Here is a 25,716-nt window from a genome sequence, read left to right on the forward strand (position 1 = left end):
AGATATGATAGGAAATGTAAGTTCTCACAAGTCACAAAGTATACATAATAATGTCAAAAATACAAATTTGCTTAAGAAAAATTCAGAATATATATATATATATATATATATATATATATATATATATATATATATTTGTGAAAAGAAAGCTTCGTATATTTGAACTATACATGATGAAATCCAGGATATCATTATCATTCACTCATGCACGGGGTTCAGAAGTCCAGAAATTCGTCTGGTAGGTGAAAACAAATTAGTCACGTTTATAGAATGAATATATATATTAATCCAAAAAAAAAAAAATAGAATGAATATATTGACCATTCATACCTCGAATATTCCAACGGAAACTTTCCTCACTTGGCAGAATATTCGAGATTAATTTAACACTATGATATTAATCAGTGGTTTAGACTCTGGAGTCTTGGATATGCTATTATTATTATTTTTTTGTAAGTGGATATGCTATTATTTTAAACATTGGGTAGAGAGAGTCTTATTATCTTTCTTATTTTAACACAAATGGATTAATGGAATGGAGGAATTAAAAAAAAAAAAAATTGACAGGATCATAACATTGTTGTCTATCTTCAGAGAGATTTTCCAATTAATCAGACTCGTTAGAATTTTGGACATCAATTAATATTTAAAAAAAAATGATAGATTAACACCATTTATCAAATTTCTTATCCAATCAACTCATTTATTTAATGTTTCCATCACTTCTCTTTTCTTCTTTTAAAGATACATGCATGATGCATACTTTTACAAAAATAAAATAATAAATCTTTTTTTTTTGAAATAAAATAATAAAACTTTGAAATCTACATTCTCTTCGTTTATTCTCTGTGAATCCAAAGAATTACCCAAAGCCCAAAGGTAGATCCCCCAAAAAATATGGATGAATTGAATGCTCCACTGTAACATAGCCCATTAACAAATTATGCATTTGAAGCCTTTTGCTTTGTAGTATCGGATCGTATTTATACTATACGAAACGCGCGTATTTCGTATCAGAACATAAGGTAAGAAAGATCACATTCACACAGGTACGGTCTCTAACCATTTCATGCCTCAACTAACTCTCTTTCTCTCTCTATCGAAAGCGAAAGCAAAGTTTTGATGCTGTGGTGTCGAAATCCAACTTCGATCGCACTCGGTTTTCGTGGATTCTTAACCATTTGGTACTTCCTTCAAATTTCATTGATATATGTTTAGGATGAGCAAATCGACTTCACTGTTGATTTATTTCCATTCGTATTAGGACGTTTGAATTTTGCGATTACGAATTAGTTGAGGTGAGCACTGAAAGAGTTCATATCATATTGCTATTGTAATTATTCTTAGTAACCAAGTATAAATTGGCATTTTACGATCTGTGCGGAACTTTTGGTGAGACTTAAATCTAGCTGATCCCCTGCGTTAGGTTAATTTTCAAATTTGTGAGATGAATATTTTATAGTTTCTGTTCCATGAGCACACGCGTTTTTAGCCTTGTAGAAATTTCTTTAAATTGTCCTGTTACTCTCAATGAATCTCATCATAGTTGGGCTTGGGTGTAATTAGCTTAAGGTAAAGGTATTATACACAAAACATCTTAAGTTGCATGCTGAATACTTTGATAGCATTTAGATACGTCAAGAATAGCATGATATTTATTATGGTGATGTGGCCTGCATATTGTGATGCTCGGTTTATTTTTTAGAATCAGAGGAATTTTTTTTTATGATGAGTTCAATCCTTTATTCTTGTTGTCTTTGTTTGGTGATATCTTTCCCTGGTTCTATTTTTCACGAGAACAAGTTTTGTGTGCAAATTTGATTTTTTTTCTCTCCTTATTGCTTGCAGAATATGACTATTTGAGATTTTTTCAGAATTGTTCTCTTTGAGCACTGCAATGAAGGTGTAGATTATATCTGTATACCGGCAGGTGCTCTGAATTCAACAATGAAGCGTTATGTTTATATCAATGATGATGAATCATCTCATGATCTTTACTGTGATAATCGTATATCAAACAGAAAATATACTTTATTGAACTTTCTTCCGAAAAATTTATGGGAACAGTTCAGGTAACCTTTCTACTGATACTGCTTAATTACTCACTATTTTTTATTGCAAGTGTCATAACATTGATGCTGTTAGGAACCCAGAAACAAAGTCTTGAGTTTTCAGAGAGGGAGAGAGAGATGAGAAAACTAGAGAAAGGAAAAGAGAAAGAATGCTTCCGTAGTGTTTATTGAATTACATTCAGAGACCTAAGGAGAGAATTTCTCATTCCAAGGGTTTCTCCTCTCTACTATATAGCTAATTCTTAGTTCCCAAATGATAGCAAATCAGAATGCCACCTCTTCTACCCTCTCTTCCTATTTAAGCTGATTCCGTACCTCTAAGCAACTTTAACTGCCCGAACATAACAATTATAACTAACACTCTTTGGGCTCTATCCGATGCACACACATGTGCATTTTTGTACATCTTGATGGTTCTCCGGTGTGACCTCCTTCCTCATCTTCTTTGATATCGAATAACAAATATTTGGTTGGAAGGAGGGAAAATTCGTTTTATTGGATCTTCTTTGTGTTTCCACAGTTTTTAGAAATTCATTATATAATTTGTACTACAAGGTGAGAGTTCAGAAGATTAGAGAAGAATGTAGGGTCAAAATAAAAAATAGCTTGCAATTATTAATGTGGAGGATCCAAAGAGTTTTAATTTGACATTCATGTACCTCATCCTAGATTCTAGGAATTCAGCCTTGTTCTTTTTGTATATTGTTCAAACTTCCTGAAGTGTTATGAATGACTAGGCCCAGATTTTTGTTAAAGGAACTGAGTTTTCCTTGGGTGGAAAATTTCAGTGGAAAATTTCTAATTTTCAAAAGAAATATAAATATCTAATATTACTTGTTGCTATCATTTATTTAACAGAGCCTGATTCCTCTCTTTTATCCATCTGATTTTGCCCCTTTTTTCAGCCGGTTCATGAATCAGTACTTTTTGCTGATAGCTTGCTTGCAGCTATGGTCTCTCATTACTCCAGTGAATCCAGCCAGTACATGGGGTCCACTTATCTTTATTTTTGCAGTCTCTGCATCAAAAGAGGCATGGGATGATTATAATAGATATCTTTCAGACAAAAAGGCAAATGAGAAGGAAGTGTGGGTTGTCAGGAAGGGCGTCAAGAAACTTGTATGAAACATATAAAATTTTCTTAAATATATTTTTATTCTGTGTTTATTAAGAGTTGAGAACAGAACGACCAAACAATAAAAAAGTTAAGAAAAGACTTAGCTTACAGTTTCCTGCAATTGATCATCATTCCAATATACATAATTTTGACTTTTATAAAGGAGTATAATCTGTTGATTTTTCCATGATATTGTTACTCTTTCATGTCAATAGATGATTTTGATTAAAATCAAAATCCTATACAAAAGGTATCTGTTTGGGTTTTTGAACTTTTGAAATATTTGGAAATTATTTATAGGTGTCTCCCTTACATTTATGCCTGTGATTTAGCAGTTTTATTTGTATCTGCATAGACGATTTTCCTGAAAATAATATGCATCCTTTGTATTTTCTCTAACTTTATTTTCTCCTTTTTTTAGTTTTGTTTAAAAAGCTTATACACTAGTACACTGGCGGACCCACGTTGGGTCACATGTCCGCACTTGCGGACATGTGATTTTGGATTTAATTTTTTTTTTTTTTTTTAGTTATGTAGGTTATTATTTGTCTATTGGTGCAATATTTATAGTAGGAATAAATATCATTTTAAGTTCCTAACAAAAAATATGGTCTCCATTTTAGTCCCTTATCAAAAATTAGTCTCGAAGAGGTCCCTAAAAAATTCAAAGTGGATCAATTTAATTAAAATCCTGATCCCTCACAAATTCAAAAAAGACCTACATTAGTCTCAAAAAGACTAAAATAGGTCCACTTTAAATCTCATAGGGACCAGGTGACTCTTTTTTTTATAATGGACTAAAGTGGGGACCGAATTTTTTGTTAGGGACCGAAAATAATATTTATTCTTATATTAGTTAGCAACGTACAAAGATGATTAAAACAACGTAGCAACACAAATTGATTAGAGAGAAAACTTATTCTTCCTCCCCTGTCACGTATCCATTCCCATGATTTCCCATTCCCATGATTTCTTCATCCTTTGTTATGGAAGCAACTAGATTATGAGCGGGTTCAAGCGTTAATTTAATTTTTTTTACAAAAAAAAAAATTCGGGGGCAGCCCATCACTAAATGTGCGAACATAGAGAAATTTTCCTGGGTCCGCCACTGCACTAGTATATGTTTGATTGGTCTATTCTTTTAATGATTGTAAAGAACCTTGGGATACACCACCCCAAAAAGCTAGCTCAAAGGGTGGGAGTGCCCAAGGCCTTATAAAGGCCACATTAGTTGCCCACACAATCAATGTGGGACTATATATCTCAACACGCCCCCTCACGCAAGAGCCCTTTGAGCTAGAAGCGTGGAATTGCACAGGCCCAATTTTTGGTTTACCTTTTCGTGCTTTTTATTTTAATTCCACTTGAAAGTGGGGGGCCGTGAGAATCGAACTTGTGACCTTATAGTTACTCAAGCTCTGATACCATGTTAAGAACTTTGGGATGCGTGTTGAAATATATAGTCCCACTTGATTGTGTGTGCAACTAATGTGGCTTTTATAAGGCCTTGGGCACCCCCACCCTTTGAGCTAGCTTTTGGGGTGGTGTATCCCAAGGTACTTTACAATGATTAATTGCATGTTAACTTTTCCTTTATATTCTTATAGATATACTATAAAATGAAACTTTGCTTTTATTTTATAAGAAATACAAGGACTAAAGAAAGGGAAGTGGTTTAACATTGATATGGGTTGCCTCCCACTGTTTCTTCATTCTAATGAATGAGGCCAGAAGCAACAATGAGTGACCGCATTCAGCACCCAACTACAGATATTTTTACTCTAGCATGCAGCGTTGAGTGAATATTCATTGGCAATATGCACCGTGTTTATTGTTCACTATCATGCTGAAAATCATTACGTGATCATGACTGCGTGAGCACATTCTAATGCATCTTTATTATTTACCTGTAAGAACCTAGAGACAAATTTATCTGTAAGAGTAAGGCCAATAATCCTTAAGACCTGCTTGAAGCATTAATATGTACGACATTTTGATTCTAAGTAGATATATGGCCAAGTACCCATTTTTGCCATTTAAGTAATTTAAACTTCAGCCTTCTACTTCTTAGCCTGCATACAACTTGGTCTGCTTTTCATGTTGTAGTTTGTAAGAGTTACATAAGCTTTATCGTTTAAAAGTATACTGTTTTCCTTTACATCAGTATATCTAATGTTCTTTTTTGGGGGGTGGGGGTGGTTGCATTGATGGTGTTGTAGATCCAAGCCCAGGATGTACATGTAGGTAATATAGTATGGCTACGTGAAAATGACGAAGTGCCTTGTGACCTTGTTTTGATTGGCACCTCTGATCCTCAAGGAGTTTGCTATATAGAGGTAATTATGTCATGAAACGTGCTAATATCGGTCCTCTCTCTCTCTCTGTGGCATTGCAGAGAACATAATTCCCCCATTATCCTTTCTCTGCTTTCCTCTTTTTGTGGAAAGAAAAACATAATTCATATTATACACATTTCAAGCAACATTTGACATATTTTTCAGACTGCTGCACTGGATGGTGAAACTGATCTGAAGACACGGGTCTTACCTTCTGCTTGCATGGGAATCGATGTTGAACTATTGCACAAAATTAAGGCAAGTTTTTATCTAAAGTAATTATAGATTAGATGGTAAAATTGTGAGAAGTTTACTGTCAAAAGTGATTATATAGAACAACTATTAATTACTCTCATTTTCTTTTTCTTTTTTTGTGTGTCTAGGGTGTAATTGAGTGTCCCAGTCCAGATAAAGACATCAGAAGATTTGATGCAAACATGCGGTTGTTCCCGCCATTTATTGATAATGATATATGCCCTTTAACCATTAAAAACACAATTCTTCAGTCATGTTACTTGAGAAACACTGAGTGGGCATGTGGAGTGGCTGTGTACACGGGCAAGTCTATGTTTTACATGTATTAAACTCTTCGAACCATATACTTTTTCAGCAAAAATATAAATTTTGTTTCTGGTACATGTTATATTTCTTCAGGCAATGAAACCAAACTGGGCATGAGTAGAGGTATCCCAGAACCAAAGCTCACTGCTATGGATGCCATGATTGACAAGTTGACTGGTGCTATATTTATTTTCCAAATTGTTGTTGTCATTGTTCTTGGCATAGCGGGTAATGTTTGGAAGGATACAGAAGCTAAGAAAGTATGTCACAACTCACAACTTCTGAACTCAAGTTTCTTATTGTAATTGTATCAAATCCTATACCTGTTAGGATATGGTCACTCGTCTTTGTTACTTGTGTATTGCTATATTGTCCTTTCATTAACTTGTGCTTCCATGGAGGGAGCTTGCACCGTTTGCAATTTTGATTTTGTTTCTAATTATAGTAGGTTGGATTGGTTTGCGATATGCTTGAGTGTAAATTGTACACTCAATGAAGAAGGCCTTTTGGTTTATTTTAAGAAATAATTCTCATAAATGTCTTTCAGTCCTTGTTTTAATGGATGCCAGGGCATCCTGGTATTTCTTTACTGCAGCCACTAAATTTGTAATTTCCATCATTTTATTTTGCTATTCTATCTTTGAAGGATTGTTTTTTTCAATCATACTTCTGTTTAAGCTTTTGCAATGTTTTGACGCCTTATCTGTAATTGCTCTCTTTTAAGTTTCCATGTTTTGAAATGTCATCCTCGAGATGAATGTAGGTGGATCCTCATTTTTTTTCTTTTTTTAAAGCAATGGTATGTTCTTTACCCTCATGAAGGCCCTTGGTATGAACTATTGATCATCCCTTTGCGGTTCGAGCTTCTTTGTTCCATCATGATACCCATTTCAATTAAGGTGAGCTGGTGGTCTAATTTTCGGCATTATAGTACATTATCATGATTCAACATGCTTGTCATTTCTGTTGTCATTCTAAAAACAGCCATAATATAAGGGAAGAACATTGATGACCTGTCATACTAAGTAAAAGGATATCATTAAAACAAATTCTTACAAAAATTGTGATCTTTGACTGATAATTACAGTGCTAATACCAATTATCAGTTACTTTTGGATTATCTCAAGCTTGTGTAAAATTTTTGAGAGTGACCATTTCTAAAATTGATGCAGCCAACTGTTCCTTCTCTGGCAGGTATCTCTGGATTTGATGAAGAGCTTGTATGCAAAGTTTATTGACTGGGATCATCAGATGATTGACCTAGAGACTAGTATTCCATCCCATGCAGCAAAGTGAGTGGTTGGGATCCTGTTTACTAACTACTTGAGGAACTAGTACTTTAGCATATTTTTCTTATGAATGATGTTTGTCATGTGTGGCAGTACAGCGATAAGCGAGGACCTGGGACAAGTTGAGTACATTTTGACTGACAAAACAGGCACCCTCACTGAGAATAAGATGATATTTAGAAGATGTTGTATTAGTGGCATTTTCTATGGAAATGACAATGGAGATGCATTGAAAGGTCTGGTTGGTTGGTGGAATTCTTTCTTGTTGCCTCTTGTCATGTAATATCTGTATTTGTATTTTTTTTTTATTAATTGGAAAGTGTGCTGGAATAGACAACTTTGCATCTGAATATCAATTTTCTGGTTTTTTACATTGAAAATTTCCTGAATAAATGAGTTGGCTTATGGTTTCGACTGTCGAGAATTTATTGTATTTTATCTTAAGCATGGTCTTGTGACCTTAATGATATCAGAAATCTCTCGGATTTCGATGTGCCATCTAAAAAAAGTAGGTTATATATTCTGGTTCCTTTAAAAACAAAACTGAAATGTGCAGTTACATTCTAAATAGATTGAAATTGAAAAGATGCTTGAGCTTATGTTCTACTATTATATGTATACAATCAAGCAGCTGTTGAGGCTTATTTGGTTTTAGCATGACATAACTGCGTCTAGTGGTTCTTCTCAAAACATTAGTTAGTGCTGGCTGCTCATACTCAAGGTATTCAGAAGGACTCTAACATCAACAGTTCCAATTGTTTCCTTAGTTCATCAAGTTTTAGATGTCTTAGGTTTCTTATTTAAGACATGCACGATTATTTATTTGAAATACAAGATTGAGTTTCTCAACTATTAGGCATTAATATCATTTGACATGATCAAGATGGAATATTTCTTTTTAATGAAAGACATCTCTGGTACATAATGTGAATGTACAGGATAAAGTCTAAAATTTGAAGATTGTCTGAATTAGTAGATCAGGAACTTGAAACGATTCATATCTATTTATGAAGACATGGGAATTCACTGGTTTATTCCCTTTTTTCCACCCTTTACTGCTTATGCATACACTCATTGGCTTTTTTATTTATTCACTGAATGTTTTGTGAAGATATATTTTCTTTTGTACTTGGTTTTTTGTTTTAGATTGCAAGTTTCACCTCCTGATTAACTACATCCTGTGATGTGCAGATGTAGAGCTTCTCAATGCTGTTTCCAGTGGTTCTCCTGATGTTGTACGATTTCTTACTGTTATGGCAATATGTAATACTGTGATACCTACGCTAAGGTGATTCTGCCTCTATCCTTGCTAGGACACAGCGATGACAACTGTTAAGACTGACATATTTATTAGTGAGGATATTTTTATTAATCCTTGAGAGTAAAAGTTATTAATTTTATACTTGTTTTCTTGAACTGTCATACTTAGCAAAACTGGAGATATCTTGTATAAGGCACAGTCTCAGGATGAAGATGCTCTTGTTCAAGCTGCTGCTCGGATGCATATGGTTTTCTTCAATAAGAGTGGAAACATTCTAGGTACATGTCACTTGCTATTTCTTTTGGAAGCATGACTGGTTAGTTGGCTACTTGGGCTCATATAATCATTTTCGGTAATATTTCAGAAGTCAAGTTCAATGCTTCAATACTTCAGTATGAAGTCCTGGAAACCTTAGAGTTCACCTCTGATAGGAAAAGAATGTCAGTAGTGTTGAAAGATTGCCAAAATGGAAAGATCCTTCTCCTGTCTAAAGGTGCAGATGAGGCTATTCTTCCATATGCTCGTGTTGGTAAGATTATTTATGTTTCCTGTTTATTTGTATTTTAGGACAATCAAATATTATTTAATAGCAATTTTCTTTCAATTCATGTTTTTTATATCATGACGGCTTATACCATATCCTCCAAATTCCTTGTGCTTTTCTCCTCTTCATATGAATATGGCCTGCTGGTAGCATAGAACCAGAGAGGATGATTACAGATGGGTAGGGAGTGAGCTATCAAGATTTAATACTCATGTGTCATTGTTGGAACAACCTTTTTGTTATAATCCTTTCCAAGCATAGTTGCGAAAATGTTTCCTCAATCATTTTATTGTTCTCCATTTTATTCTTTTAACTGACCTATATGACATGGAATTTGGGGTCCTCTTTTATGCTTATGGTGATGTGTCTTAAGTCTTAACTGTCCTGTTCTTTTACTCTGACCTATTTTACATGGACTGGAACAAACCAAGCCAATCCGATCCAACCAAAATTGATCATAGGATTCAGATGTATTGGATGGCTTTTACTTAAAACTGACTTGACCGATTGTAGGGACTGGCTTGGGCATCAAATTTGTCAATTTTTACTGGGCCCACCCTAAAAGGCTGACAAAAAATCTACTTAAAATGAAGCCTAAAACTTGGTCTGTTCATAGGCCTACTAACCACAACCAAACTGACCAACTAATATATGTATAAAATAAATAACAACTCCTACAGGATTTCGTTATAATTATGCCTAATATGCTATATATCTATAATTATAATTTTGCTTGTTTTACATAATATGTAATGCAAAATTATTACCAGAAGATGTTGCAAAAAGAAATCAATCAATATAATGCAAATCAAATATCAATAAGGTTGAGTTATATTATTGGGTTTTGTTATAAAACATTGCATTGGTCAGTTGGGATTTTCCAAACTGATTAGGTTAGTTTGGCTGGTAAAAGTGCCAAAACTGAATTTGACCAACTGATGAACTTACCCATACTTTGAATACTCTAATGCCTGCATTTGTTGAACAGTCATTTAGATGTACGGTTGACACTGTTTCATACTGCAGGGCAGCAAACTCGGCACTTCATTGAAGCTGTAGAGCAATATGCTCACTTGGGATTACGTACGCTATGTTTGGCTTGGCGTGAGTTAAAGGGGGATGAATATCAAGAATGGTCTTTGATGTTTAAAGAGGCTAGTAGCACTTTGGTTGATAGGGAGGTAATGGGCACACTTATTATTGATTTTATATACTGTAACGACGAACTTGCTTTCTCAGTTTACTATCTTTCACAGTGGAGAGTAGCTGAGGTCTGCCAAAGAGTAGAACATGACTTGGAAATTCTTGGTGTAACAGCAATAGAGGATCGGTTACAGGTGAGTATTAGCTGTACTTGCAAATAGAAAATCTAGTTTTAATGAAAGAATTTTTAAGCCCCTGTAATTTTACTCAATTGCTGTCTTCTTTAGATAGTTAAAGGAATAAAGGAAAAATTTTAAAGAAGGATTTTCCCTTGTGAGTGAGTTTTTCTTGATGACCATTATCATTTCTTTTTTATTTGATATCTTTCAGGATGGAGTTCCTGAAACAATAGAAACACTAAGAAAAGCTGGAATAAATTTTTGGATGCTAACAGGAGACAAGCAGAATACCGCAATACAAATTGCCCTGTCGTGTAATTTTATTTCCCCAGGTAGTTCAGATTTGAGATCATGCAGAATATTGTAGTTTTCTTCTAAATGTTGTGTAAGTACTAAATAAACTTGTTAAACTATAGGAAATCTCATAATCTAATGATTATATCTTAGAATAGTTTAGAGTATCTTAGATGATCTCTTAGGATTGGCTTTTAATTTTCTTATATTTCAAGATTTGTTTCCTTATTTAATTAGGATTAGGAGTCTACCATTAATATAAATCGGGATTATTGCTTTGTCTTTTATAACAAGTCCTTCATATGACATCATTACAACCAATTAACTTAATAGAATAACATTGAATGTCTTATTTCTCTCCTTTTCTCCTTTCCTACCTAAATTAAGGAAATATCTGTATACCTTATTTGAGTTTGAAAATATCTCTAGTCCTATTGAGGATGCTTGAAAAATTGAAGCTTCTGATGCACAGCTTCGCCACCCACATAGATAAACACAACTTCTTCAACTTTAAATTACCTACCTATTGTGCATTTAGTCCCATTTTTTAAGAGCTTCGATATGTGTGCTCAAAATTTGCTTTAAATTTTATTGTTTGATTAGAGTTATGCATCCTTCTTTGGAAGATTTTTAATTTATGGTGGTAATACTGATGAGCTTTTGTTCTTTCAATTCCCTCTCCCCAAAACTGATAGAACCGAAGGGACAGCTTCTATCAATTGATGGAAAAACAGAAGATGAGGTTCGAAGAAGTTTAGAGAGAGTGCTTCTTACAATGCGGATAACTACCTCAGAACCTAAGGTACTGCTTATCCATGTTTGTATTAAATTAGAATCCAGTGATTGGGAAACCTTGCTTGCTTGATCTTTTTTTTGTTCAATCTGGTTTTGTATTTTGTGGTTTCTTTTTGAAGGATATCTTATTATTTTCTGATGTACTTTTTTTTCTTTCTCTTCTCTAATAAATTTATTTTCTTGTCTAAAAATAATTAAAATATAGTGATAGGCTGCTTGTATATATGCATTGGGTGTTTGGACTAGGACATTCTATTTAGCTTACATGTATTGAAATCAAGATAAGTTAAAAAAAATTAAATTTCATCTTTTCATTCTTCTGCTCTCTCAAACAGGATGTGGCTTTTGTTGTTGATGGCTGGGCCCTTGAGATTGCACTTAACCACTACCGAAAAGCTTTCACTGAGCTGGCAGTATTGTCAAGGACTGCCATATGTTGTCGTGTGACACCATCACAAAAAGCACAGGTGTTTTTTGACAACTTTATCTGCATGTAATATGTTGCCTTGTGTTGCTTTAAGAAGCTATGCTTTACATTTTCTTTTGTCCTTATCCTTGTTATATGCTAGGGTTCTGCTGTCTTGGTTCCTTTTAATTAATTTATTGGAATGAAAATGGGACGATATGACTGATATCGTATGCTTCCCTTGAATGGGAACATAATACTGCTGTTTATATTATTTCTGTTTTAATCTATCAGAAAATAATGGCACTGGTTTGCCCTGTATACTACTATTTGTTGCAGCTTGTACAGATCTTAAAATCATGTGACTACAGAACATTAGCAATTGGTGATGGTGGGAATGATGTAAGGATGATACAACAAGCCGATATTGGTGTGGGCATCAGTGGAAGAGAAGGATTGCAGGCAGCAAGAGCGGCAGATTACAGTATTGGAAGTAAGCCATTTTATACCTTTCATGGGTGCAATCATGATGTGTATACTAATTACGTAATACAGTTTGCCAACTATGCTTTTCTTTTCACCCATTTAAAATTGTCAGATATTTCACGCATATGGTTCAATTTCTGTTGCTGTCCTGTATCAGAAACTTTATGAATAACTTTTCCATGTAATTCTTAGCAACCATAATTTGATCCAACATTCTTTTGAGTTTTGTGGGCTTGATTTTCGGTGATTGGAAATTTTAAAAGGCAGATTGGTGGTTCTGATTCTTTTTTTATTTGTGTACTACCAGATTTCATCTCTAATGTTATGATTGGTCTGTTAATTTGCAGAGTTTAGATTCCTGAAAAGATTAATTCTGGTCCATGGCCGGTACTCCTACAACCGCACTGCATTTCTTTCTCAATATTCATTCTATAAGTCCCTACTGATATGTTTCATTCAAATCTTGTAAGTTCCTACCAACAGTGATCTTCCTTTCTCTTTTCCATATATAAGCAGCAAGTTATTTTGAAAATAAATGCCCCCGCAAGAAAAACTGGGGCACCTTTGTACAATGAAGAACACAGAAACATCCACAGGTAGCCCAGAAAAGAAGAGGGAGAGAGAGAGAGAGGGGGGGGGGGATACAAGGAAAATTTAGTAGTATTTGTTGTTTTTACTTTTTCTTTATCCTTTTGTGGTTATTGTTAATGATTATGAATGTTGCAAGGCAAGCAGTGCACCCCAGTTTCTTTCTATTCTCAAAATTTAAAGGTACTGATGATTACTTTTTCAGTTTTTCATTTATTTCAGGCGTCTCCGGAACTAGCCTCTTTAATTCTGTTAGCTTGATGGCTTATAATGTTTTCTACACTAGTGTTCCTGTTCTAGTCAGTGTGCTTGACAAAGATCTTAGTGAGGAAACTGTGATGCAGCATCCTCAGATTTTATTTTATTGCCAAGCCGGGAGGTTCGCATTTTGCTGCCATTCACCTTACTGTTTTTAATGCTTCCAAATCTTCTATTTTGGCATAGTTTCCAATTTTAATGCAAGTGAAAAATTTCATCTAGATAGCCACTTGTTTGGCAGAACTATCAAAATTTGTCAAACTGAATGACTTTTTCAACAAAGCAAAGTGGAAAAAAAATTGTTTGATTTGCACTTTAAAACCACTTCATGGGTAATCATTAAATTGACTATAAATATTGGAACAGGCTTCTAAATCCTAGTACATTTGCTGGATGGTTTGGGCGATCTCTCTTCCATGTAAGTGTTATTTGCGATCATAGTTTTGGTATTTATATTGATAATAACCAATTATTTATAAATTACTGAGATGAGTTCATAGGAAGCTTATCACCATTAATCATAACTTATGTGTTCCTCGAAAAAAAGCATCTTAAGTTCCTTTTGCTCTAGCGAAAGTCAATTGTTTAGTTTCAGGAACTTTTTATGCCTGTTCATTTCTCACTGGTATTTATTGTGATTTGTAGGCAATTGTTGTATTTTTAATAAGCATACATGCCTATGCCTATGATAAAAGCGAAGTGGAAGAGGTTTCAATGGTTGCACTCTCTGGTTGTATATGGTTGCAGGCTTTTGTTGTAACAATGGAAACCAAGTAAGCGTTAATAACAGTATGTGGCAATTGGGAAAAGAAACATTTTAATTTGAAAGCACTTGCTTCAACCTGCTGGAAAAGTTTCTGGTTTGATTGGTTGACTTATGTTTGATGCCTGCAGTTCCTTTACGATATTGCAACATCTTGCTATATGGGGTAATTTGGCTGTCTTTTATGGCATCAACTGGATTTTCAGTGCTCTTCCTTCATCAGGGATGTACACAATCATGTTTCGGTTGTGTCGGCAACCATCATATTGGATAGCAGTTTTTGTAAGTACCTTTGTACATATTTTGCACCTGATGAAAAGTTCTTCACTCCCCTCCCCCTCCTCTTCTCTCACTACCTTAAGAAGATTAGCTCGCTTATGGGATACCTATTATTTCCCTCTTCTTCTTTTTTTTTTTTTTTTTTTTTTTTTTTTTTTGGTATAACCTGGAGGTATCCCCATTCAACCTCCTCCGGTCACCTTGTCCTCGGGGTACGGCCCAGTAGGCTAGCCCCTCATTGAAACAGCGGGTGCATTGAGCTTCGCTACCGGAGAAAGGATGAGACTGATCCCCCAATCGAGGAGAGAGGCACATCCTCTGGCCTCCAAAGATTTTCCAAGAATTTGCTTGAGGCAGGGTTTGAACCCCTGACTCAAGCAAACCCTTGGGAGCTCAGTTGCCAACTGAGCTACCCTTGGGGGTTTCCCTCTTCTCCTTTTCTGTGGTAGTTCATGAGATTTCACGTTCTAGTGAAATCTTGCCCCAAAATTTTATAGTTAATCCTGCATACATTGAGTTCCTTTTTCCTGATAAAATTCAAATATCTGTTTCTTTGCCTTGTATGGAATAAATTAATCTAATTTTCTTCTTAAAGTTTTCTTTGTGCTAAACATTTTATTTATGCATTGCATTGATCATGCTTTGATGGAAACTATAATTTCATACAGCTCATGGTTGCAGCCGGGATGGGTCCAATTCTAGCCATTAAGTACTTTCGATATACATATAGACCGAGCAAAATCAATACACTTCAGCAGGCTGAACGTCTGGGTGGGCCAATTTTATTTCTTGGCACCATTGAGCCTCAGCCCAGATCTGTAGAGAAAGATGTTTCTACCTTGTCAATAACGCAATCCAAAAACAGAAATCCTGTGCATGAACCTCTGTTATCAGATTCTCCAAATTCCACCAGAAGATCTTTTGGAGCAGGAACACCATTTGATCTTTTTCAGTCACAATCAAGATTATCGCTGTCTAGCTACACAAGAAATTGCAAGGACAACTGAAATCAAAAAGCAGTTGGAAGAGCTCTAGATGCCACAGTTTAGTTGTATACCCATTTGATCAAAACTAACAAAGTACATTGCTAGCTACTTATATACTGATATCACAAGAAATTTATTGTTCGGGTACTTGTATATGTTTTCAGTTTTCTTTTGATTACCCTTGGTTAATTAGCTCAACATTTATAGTACTTGAGCTGTTTATTTATGTGAATTGGGCTCTTCTAAAGTGCCATTAGAAAACTGTTGATTGATATAAAGTTAAATGGAAATAAATTCTCGCAAATCTACAGATTATTATCTGGTTGGCTTGATGATATCATTTGTTTTTCCTTTCTTTGTTTGCCAACTTCCAACGGAAGATAGATTTTACTCTTCCTGAGTTCCTGGTCTCTCGATGAATAGGTAAGACTCTTCCTTCACTATGTCTATGCTGGAAAATTTAATGTTTTCCCTTTGTTATGTAAGTAACCTTCACATTACAATTTTCTCCAATGGGGATTATGTTGCATTTATAGAAGAGTAATACAACTTGTGGCCTTTTCAAGCACAATGCAGCGGCCATGGTTTTCCCTAGGTATGCAGTAGTATTCATGTGCCAGTTTTCTTCTATGGAAGCATTGAAACATGGTAGTTCGTTCAGGGATCCAAAGAAGGGGAGAACTTGATTAGCTAGGGCTATGTCCTCCACCAACCAATGTCATAACTCGACTGCAAATTGCATGACAATTTAGCGTTGATTGAAAAATATCAAATTGCATGCCAAAGCTAGAATTCAGAATCTGTCAGTTTTGCATGCAGAAATGTATCTGCATAAAGTGGCCTATCACCAAAATGTGTCCATTCACAAGTGTCGGCAGTTCTATCTACCGATTCACGGATGAAGAAAATCACAAGCATAATAAGAGTATGGATGGGCTCATTGTCCCACAAAAGTTCTTATTTAATTTCTTCTATAAACGAAAATCAAACTAACAACGAAGGTAACGGCATTTATTTGTGTGTATGCAATGACTACCTAACAATAGCTCACAAACCAGCAAATCTCACCATAAGAAATGTTCCAAATACGCATCTGTATTAATAGCCCTAAGCAGATCTAAGCTCAAATACTCCTGAAATTGAAATTCATAGCTAGAGCGGTAGGTCCCTGCTTCTGTCCCAAGCCCAACATTGTTCGCTCAATCCATTAGCTCTAACATTAGGGTCCCACCCTAGGATCATAAAGATTTAACTCTAAATATGTTCACTTTTTTGTCTACATTTTACTTTATTTTATTTTTGAGACTGACGTAAGTATGGAATCCCTTTCTTCAATGAGATAGACTCACGATCGACAATATGGAGTTCTCTAATGTCACCAAACAATACTAAGGACTCCCTCTCAAGTACACAAAGTATTAAGGGTTATATTTATCTTATTTTACATGAGATAATTAAATTTTTTATATATATAAAAAATGGGTGGATTCCATTTTATTTTCTTTTCTTTTCTCTTACTTATGGATTTCACTTGCAATCTTGTTTTTACAACATAAGATAATTATTTTTCAACAACAATTTTTTTTTCCAAGGAATAATAACAAACTAACTTTTAAAAATATTCTTCAATATATTTTACCCTTATTTTCTTTTTTAACGATATGCATTTGATTTAAACATAAAATGACACTTGTCTTAATGTTACCCCATTGTTACCAATTAACTTAGGACATGTGTGAAACTTGCATTGGTTTGTCAACCACTCTTATCCTATTCATCTTGAGTTATATCAGATACCTCATCTTCTGGGGCAAAATTATGCCTCTCCTTTTCAATCCAAGACACAGGAGAGAGAGAGAGAGAGAGAGACCCTGCACTCGTTAAAACCCAACTTTGCAAGCAAACAATTATTTTTGATAGCAATGGGTTAATAACTAATCGGAATATTTCAGTACTCATTACCCCCAAAAAAAATGGTAATACCGGATTTGAACAATTATTAAAGTAAAAGTTAGATCATCCAATCTCAAGAGGGAACAAATGCATCTATCTTGGATAGCTAATAAATAATGTCTCGTATGCAAGGGTCACCTCCGCTGCATGACCACGTCAAATCAAATAATGTCCAGTGCATATTATTCCTCCAATGGCAATAACCTATGAGACCAAACCCTATCAAAGAATTTGTCAACTTTTTCCCTTTTCGGTGAAAAATATGGTTGGACAGCATAAATAAATGTGCACTTTATTAAAGTTACAAAATTGTTGTCACCTTGATATTTATAATTTTTATAAGAGTTATGTCGTAAGAAAGGTGATTGTGTAATGTTATAGAAATTTATTTTGCGTGCCGTAATTTTTTTCTTGTTTCAAAAAGTGTGGGTCTCACAAAATATTATGTGTGTAGGAAATTTTATTGTGTATGTTAAGTGATAAATGCAAACCCCGATATTTATATGTATTGCATGTATTTCTTGTTCTGATTTTATTGTATTATTTACTATGTTTTTAATCATTTATCTCTTCGTCTCCCCCTCTTCTCTTATTTTCTCCTTTTTTTTTTATCTCTTTTCTCTTTTTTCATCTTTTTTTTTCCACGTCCTTTTTATTCTTACTTATATATAGAGGTAAATAATTAAAAGGAAAAATATATTAAGGTAAACTAAAGATAGAGATATATAAGAGGACAAAATAAACAAAGAAAGTAAGATAAAATAAAATAAAATAATATATATATATATATATATATATATATATACACTTAAATTTTATTTTTATATGTTTTCAATTTCTTCATATCTTTTTTTGGGTTCATCTACCACCGACTCCGATTAATTTAGGATAAAGGTGTTCAAGTTGATGTTGATGTTTACTATATTTTAGATAATAAAAAAATTATGAGGATATATTTTTTGTGTTGCATGAGACAATATTGAGAAAAAGATGTTATCTCATGCAACCACAAAAAAGTGGATGGTTAATGATAAAAGAAAGAAATAAAAAAAGTCTGTCTCACCCACTTTTTATATGTACATGAGGCAAAATTATCTCATACAAAACATGAGGGACCTTTCCCATTTTTTAAATATATAATAATGTCAATTTAAATTCATCAAAACTCATCCTTACATCAACATATAAAGTGAGTATGAAACCATGGGGGTGCTTGTGGTTCATTTAATCATCCTTAAAATGGTCTAAATAAAGAAATTTATGAAAGTATGGTCTTGGCTTGTGTATTGGCGTAAATGTAAAGAAATGAAAATAAACAATAAAGTGTATGTCTTGTAATTACATGGCATTGTAGCATTTTGTTAAGTTTGGTTTGGATTCTTTCTCTAGGTGTGCCTAGGGACTGAGAGTCTTTGGAGTCTTTTGGAGCTGAATAGGTAACTTGTATTACAAGTGAGCAAATTGGTAAAGCTTCAAGAGGTAAACTCTATGTTTAATGAGTCTTTTTCTGCTTGAGTGCTCCACCATGATTAGTGAACTATGGTTAGATTGTATGATGTATTTGATGCTTTGTATAGATGCATTCATATAAAGCTATTTGATAACATGATATGATTTGTTCTGATGTGATATTTGTATTGATCTTTGGTCATTGATTCGTTTGTGCACTGATGTCTGCTTAGGGTCCTCCCTCGGGACTGACTGTGTACACTTCTGATATATTCTGGTTCCGCTTGGGGTCTTCTTTTGAGAACACGTGCGTTGAATTCCGCTTGGGGTTCTCCATTGGGAATGACTGCATATGCCTCTGATAAGATATGTATATATATGCTTTGTTCAGTTATGATCTCTGTTATATGATGCTTTGTATATTCTGTATCTGACTTTCATGCAGGAGTGGGCCAAGGGGTATGGAGAATTTTCTATAAACTTGGAGCTTACTGAGATTTGTTATCTCACCCCTTTTTGGGGACATCATTTCAGGTTCTCAGATTCATGGTGAGCCCTCACGAGGCAGGGACACGACAGACCAGATTTTTGAGTAGTTGTAGGCTACTGCTATTTTGGAGTATATTCTTGTTATTTTGTATTCTATTCTTTTTGGTGGATCATCATTATAATAGCTCTAACCTAATTAATTAGCAAATTACATGTAATTAAATAATTAAGCATGTTTTAGAGAGTAAAATTAAGTATAAGGTTTAATGAAATGAATCTGAGTCACTTTGGAGTTAAAAAGTGTACTCAGTGAAAATTAAGGGGTATAAATGGGTACTGGCGAAAGTGCCCAAAATATAAAAATAAAATTATAAATATTCCTAGAATAATATTCCAGACTTTTGGGTAAAGTTTGGTAATTGTTGGAGTTAAATAGATAGACGAACTAATACCCCCACATTACCACTTAACATATGTTAAGTGATAAAGAGAGAAGAAAACCCATTTCCCCTCCCCCCCAGAAACCCGTCGAGCGCCAGACAGAGAAGAAAAGAAGAAGAAGGAGAAGGATGGAGAAGAGGAAGAGAGAGAACCTAGGGGAGGCAAACGTTGACCAAATCTATCCGTTCAAAAGCCTAAATCGCTTAGAATCTCCTCCTCTTTCATAATCCTAGCTTAGCTTTGAGTGGGGAGCATTGTGGAGAGAGATATTGGCTCTCAAAAATTCGGCCCTTTGGTGAAAATTGGGGTTTTGAGGGCTTCAACCTCCATGGGAGCTTGAGGAACGCTCCTTGCTTGGTTGTGTGACCATTGGTGGTAAGATTCTACCCCTTGAACCTTATTTTCATGGAAAATTGCATGAGTTAGGGTTCAATGAATAGTAATTTGGGGTTTTTGATGAAATGTTGTTAACTTAGCTATGTTCTAGGAAGAATGGAGCTTAGAGCATATTATGGAAAATGCTAGGAATGTCATTTAATCGGTAAAAATGAGCCTAGTTAGTTAAATGAGTATATTTGGAAAATGGCAAGAATATGACACTTAGATATTGGATTTCTTGCATTGTTGATAAATGGTATGGCTTGGTTGATTGATGATTGTGTCCTAATGATGTCTAGGATTGAGACATTTGGACCGACCGTGATTGATCAACCGCTTGAGCAAGCTATGGAGCTTGAGTAACTTATTGGAATTGGTAAGCTCATACTTGTGTTGTGTTTTGAATTGAGTAGTTGATGGTTGATTGTGAAATACTCTTGGATGCAATGTGTTGATTGCATTACACCATGTGTAGGTGTTGGTTTTGGAATAGAGTATTGTTGACATTGGTGGTGAACTAAGGTTGCTGAAGCTTTGAGGTAAGCCTTCGGACCTTGGGTGTAATTCCCTTGACTGTTCTACCAAGCCCTGAAAGGGTAAAGGTTGTGATTGTGTATATAAATGCAATAAAATAGTGTAATGCTTTGTTATACGTATGTGTATGCATTTGGTGTGGCATAGGATGGTGTTTCCCTATGTTGGTATGTTGCATGACGATGCATAAATCATACTTGGTAGTTAGCTGGCCAGTAGGACTATTTGCATCTGAGTTTCCTTAGGACAGCTTGAGAGCTCGAGGGATTTCTCCTGAAGATGTATTGCACTTTGCATGGATATGTATTTACTGCATTATTATTGTTATTGCTATTACACTGATATGGAACTGTGGGGTGGAGAGATGCTCCAAGGACCCCTGGTTTACTGGATATATTCGTATATCTCACCCCGTGTTGTGGGGACCCCCTTTCAGGTAAGGATGCTGCAGGAGCCTCTGGTGGCAAGTGGCCATATCTGGATTAGCATATGCGTGAAATGTGGCATTTCTTTTGAGATTATACATGTTGTTTTGTAGCTCACATGTATAGAATTGTAATTAATAGGCAATGCTAGATTTATGATTTGTATATTGGAATGGACTTAGCCTATGCTCATGCCTTTGGTCATCTCTTTTGTTGATGGGAGCCAAGGGAATGATCATAGTGTTTTGTAAGCTAAGTTCCATGATTAGTAATGGATATGTACGGTAAATGATGCCTACTTGAAATTCAATATATGCATGCTTGTTATGTATTGAGTTATTGAATTGGTTGGGCTGAGAATCAATTAGGTACCTTTTGTTTAAATTGGGAAACGATGAGAAAACAACGGTTATGCTGCCCAAATTCTAGCTAAATCTCATGAGGAGAGGTTAGATGAGTGCTAGGATTTAGTTTTGGGGCATGGACAATTGGGGTTTGGAATGGGGATGCATCTTCCCCTAGACTTGGACTTGAAAAATATGGGAATTGGAATTCCCTGGCAGCGCGCTTAAGCGCCCTGCTGCCCCTGTGAGTGCCAATGCATTCGGCCTCCTCGCGCTGGAGCGTCCAAAGTGGGGGCTTAAGTACCCAGGATTGCGCGCTGGAGCGCCCTAGCTTGCGCTTAAGCGCCCTTCGCTGCAGAAAGAAGGGAGGCTTACTGTCTCCTCGAGTTTTAGCGCCCAGAGTGGGGCTTAAGCGCCCAGGGTTGCGCGCTTGAGTGCCCTGGTCCGCGCTTGAGCGCCCTTAGCCACTGAAGGAGGAGATGCTTCTGTCTCTGCGCGCTAAAACGTCCCAATGGGAGCTTAAGCGCCCAGGATAGCGCGCTTGAGCGCCCTGATGCGCGCTTAAGCGCCCATTTACACTGAAATACCTGATGCTTCCTGCCTCCGTGCGCTTAAGCGCCCAGATGGAGGCTTTAGCGCCCGATAACGCGCGCTTGAGCACCCGGTAGCGCGCTGAAGCGCGCGGGGCCTGTGACCAACACTCTCTTGTGTTGCTTCCGATTGTCATAAATTGGGCTACAGTGCTCCGATTTGAGCACGGTTTGAAGCCACGTGTAGCTAATGAAGAGATCTACAATATAGTAGAAGTTGTGAGATAAATAGGAAGTAAATTAATGGTTTAAAAATGGAATAAGAACATGATGTTAAGCTTAATTTATCTGATTCCGCAAGGTAATATGGTTATGATCACGGAATTGGGTATTGTAAGTTCGGTATGTTTTAAAAATGAAAAATTTATCCGGATTTTAATTGAACCCTTGTGATTGTAACTGCGCTTAATATCATAATGCGATGTTAACAAACCGGTTCTAGAACGGGGCGTTACAATCATGTCTGATCTGATACTTGTATATGACTTGTATATATTTTGTACATGTTTCCGCTTTGATGCATGTACAATTGTGTATTCAGGCATGTTTATATTATGATGTAGTATTCAGTTATTAGATTACATGTTGGATATGCATGCTATTAGACATAGTGACACAGAGCCAAGTTATGCATGCGCTCATGGATGAGTATATGGTCTTATATGGATATTTGGTAGTGTGGAAGTAATATATTATATAAGCTGTTTATCAGGAGACCTTTAGAGTGGAATTTTCAAATCTCGAGTTGTTCGATTTACAGAGGTTATTCTGTTCGATTTTTCGTCTCCGACAAATAAGAATTTAACTAGAAGAAGTATGCATTGTGATATATCATGAGAAAAAGTATTAAAGAAAAATAAAAAGTTAGCTCGTATTTTCGCGTGGATGTTACTAATTATTATTTTTGTTTGCATACGAGACATTAGTAACCTTCATCATGGACGAGTTTCCAGTTTATAAAACGTAAGATTGGACAGCATAAATAAATGTGCACTCTGTTAAAGTTACAAAATTGTTTTCACCATCGACACCGATACGGAATACGGCGATATTTTGACACGTTAGTTTTAAAAAATATTAAATTTTGACATGTTAAGATAAGTTTTGATATTATATAATATTTTTAATTTATGTAGTATATATTATATTTAGTATTAATAGTTTAACAAAAAATAAAGCTAAACTTATAACACCCGTCAATTTTGCAAAGAAATATAATATATCCCAAATTTTATATTAAAATCGTAATTCTAATCTAACGAAACTAATAGTTTGAACTCAAAATACAACGCAACGTAACCTTTGAACTTTTTTTGAGTCTTTACAACGAGTATTGGAGTGTCGGAGTGTCGGGAAGTGTCGGAAACAACACGTCAAGATTTTTGAAGTGTCGGTGCTTCATAGGTTGTCACCGTGATATTTATATGTATTGCATGTATTTCTTGTTCCGATTTTAATGTATTATTTATAATTCTTTTTCTCATTGTCTCCCCCCTCTTCTTTTATTTTCTCCTTCTTTTTCTTTCTCTTTTATTTCCACACCCTTTTTATTTTTACTTATATATAGAGATAAATAATTAAAAGGAAAAGTATATTAAGGTAAACTAAAAATAGAGATATATAGGAGGGCAAAAAAAACAAAGAAAGTAAGACAAAAAAATATAAAATATAAAATAATATGTATATATATATATATATATATATATATATATATATATATATATATATATATGGCTTTAATGTTTCTACAGTAAATGCAAATAAATTATCTACGTTTGTTTCAAAAGCGACGTCGTTTTGGGTTAAAAAATTAAAAATTATAATAAAAAGACTATTATAATCCTTAAATAAATTATAATTATAAAAATACCTTGATTTTCGTCTCAAAACGACGTCATTTTGGGCTCAATGTAAATAAATTATCTATATGACGGTAGAAAAAGCGAACCATATATATATATATATATATATATATATATATATATATATATATATATATATATATATATATATATATATATATACACTTAAATTTTATTTTTATATTTTTTTAATTTCTTCATATCTTTTATTTGGGTTCATCTACCACCGACCCCAATTAGTTTAGGATAAAAGTGTTGTTGAAGTTGATGTTGATATTTACTATGTTTTAGATTAAAAAAAAATTAGGGGAATATGTTTCTCATGTTGCGTGAAATAATTTTGAGGTAAAGATATTATCTCATGCAACACACAAAAAGCGAGTGGAATCTCCTAAAGATAAAAGAAAAAATAAAAAAAGTGAGTTTCACCCGCTTTTTACGTGTACGAGACAAAATTATCTCATACAACATAAAAAACATTTCTCATCTTTTAAATATATAATAGTGTCAATTTAAGCTCATCGAAACTCATCCGATCTTAAACTTATTAAAATATGAACATATGAGTTGTGATTGCGACTAACTTATCACCCCTAAGGTTTTTTTGGAAATTTTATCGTTTAATTATTACAATTTATGAAATGACTTTATTATTCGCTTTGAACATTAAAGATTCGACCGATTCTATTTTCTACTCTCGACTGGTACAGACAAAAACTTTTTTATGTTTTTTTTGTACTCATCTTAATTATTTCTTTAGGATAAAGTTGTCCTCATTTATTCCTATAAATTTTAATCTAAATTTTAATCTTTTGAGCCGACTACAAAATTAATCTCAGTCAATATTTCATTATATAGTTAAAGCTTTACACCTCTCTTTATCGAACTCAAATTTTCTCTCACAATCAATAAACTATTATATATGTACAACTTAATATACGTTTTAATTCAATTCAAATCAGGAATTATTATTTTTGTTTGCATATGAGACATTAGTAACCTTCATTATGGACGAGTTTCCAGTTTAAAAAACGTAAGATTTTGTTAGGCAAAAGAACAATAAAACAGCAAGACATGCTAGATAACTCAACTTTTCTTCCTTTTGGTTTTCTTTTCTTAATCTTTGGCTCAACAAAAAAGATGATGACCCTCAAAGGAATATTCAACAAAATTTACTAAATAATAAAGGTTAGCAATGTTTCATTATTTGCAGCTATGAAGATTTTTTCTTTTTCTTTTTCCTTTAGGGAGTGTTGGATTTATATTTTTCTCCCGGTCGACTAATTAATATTTTGCGTGCCCACATCATGCTTCATGTTAAATATCCATTGTTTACTTAATTTTTCCATATTTAATATGGAGTCAAACGTTCAAAGAATATAAAATATCTTATTTATTACCAATATTGAAAAGAAAAACAAAAATTCTAAGTTTATCTTAATATGATGTGTTGCCACGACAAAGATTGCATGCTTGCCATGTGTAGGAATCCGTTTTCTCTATTTCAAAAGGCTAACAGAATTACCAAAATATCACGATTTTTCCTCCCATAGATTCAGCTTCTTTAGGGTAGGTTTACCACGGAACTTTAACCATCACCAAGCAAATAAAGCTAATGAAAACTTGAAGAGTAAAATAATAAAGTTAAAAAAAAAAATTAAAAAAATAGCATCATGAACCCTTATTATACATGAAAAGAAGATGAAATTATATAATATTCCAAATGCATAAATGCATAAATTACAGAATTGTCACAAACATAACACCAAATTGAGAAAGCAATGAACTTGAAATTAACAATAATTAACAATTAAGAATAGACAACAACTTGAAACAATAATTTAACAATAGACGGCATTTGGATATGTTGATATTGCTCCACTGTATTTACACT

General features: G+C 34.3%; 1 protein-coding gene across 5 annotated transcripts; it reads left to right on the plus strand.

Moving 5' to 3' along the window:
* The first annotated feature begins 1,038 nt into the window (after positions 1-1,038).
* On the plus strand, positions 1,039-15,662 carry LOC133311196 (phospholipid-transporting ATPase 2). Of its 5 annotated transcripts, XM_061512207.1 has the most exons (26): positions 1,040-1,184; positions 1,849-1,930; positions 2,022-2,072; positions 2,978-3,191; positions 5,409-5,525; positions 5,691-5,783; positions 5,909-6,083; positions 6,180-6,346; positions 6,881-6,985; positions 7,281-7,378; positions 7,469-7,611; positions 8,567-8,663; positions 8,805-8,914; positions 9,001-9,165; positions 10,207-10,361; positions 10,437-10,517; positions 10,714-10,834; positions 11,492-11,598; positions 11,927-12,058; positions 12,337-12,490; positions 12,831-12,948; positions 13,277-13,450; positions 13,696-13,747; positions 13,975-14,102; positions 14,224-14,374; positions 15,040-15,662. In XM_061512207.1, the coding sequence occupies exons 4-26, from the start codon at positions 2,985-2,987 to the stop codon at positions 15,376-15,378; spliced, it is 3,189 nt and encodes a 1,062-aa protein (XP_061368191.1). In that variant the 5' UTR covers positions 1,040-1,184; positions 1,849-1,930; positions 2,022-2,072; positions 2,978-2,984; the 3' UTR covers positions 15,379-15,662. The 5 variants fall into 5 exon arrangements, with proteins under 5 accessions (XP_061368192.1, XP_061368191.1, XP_061368188.1 ...); XM_061512204.1 differs by having other exon boundaries at positions 1,849-2,072; XM_061512206.1 differs by having other exon boundaries at positions 1,053-1,298; positions 1,875-2,072.
* Positions 15,663-25,716: the final 10,054 nt, after the last annotated feature.

The sequence above is a fragment of the Gastrolobium bilobum genome, unplaced genomic scaffold (genome assembly GCF_033153095.1).
Source record: "Gastrolobium bilobum isolate Gb01-03AN ecotype WA unplaced genomic scaffold, APGP_CSIRO_Gbil_v1 utg8591, whole genome shotgun sequence".
Classification (NCBI taxonomy): domain Eukaryota; kingdom Viridiplantae; phylum Streptophyta; class Magnoliopsida; order Fabales; family Fabaceae; genus Gastrolobium; species Gastrolobium bilobum.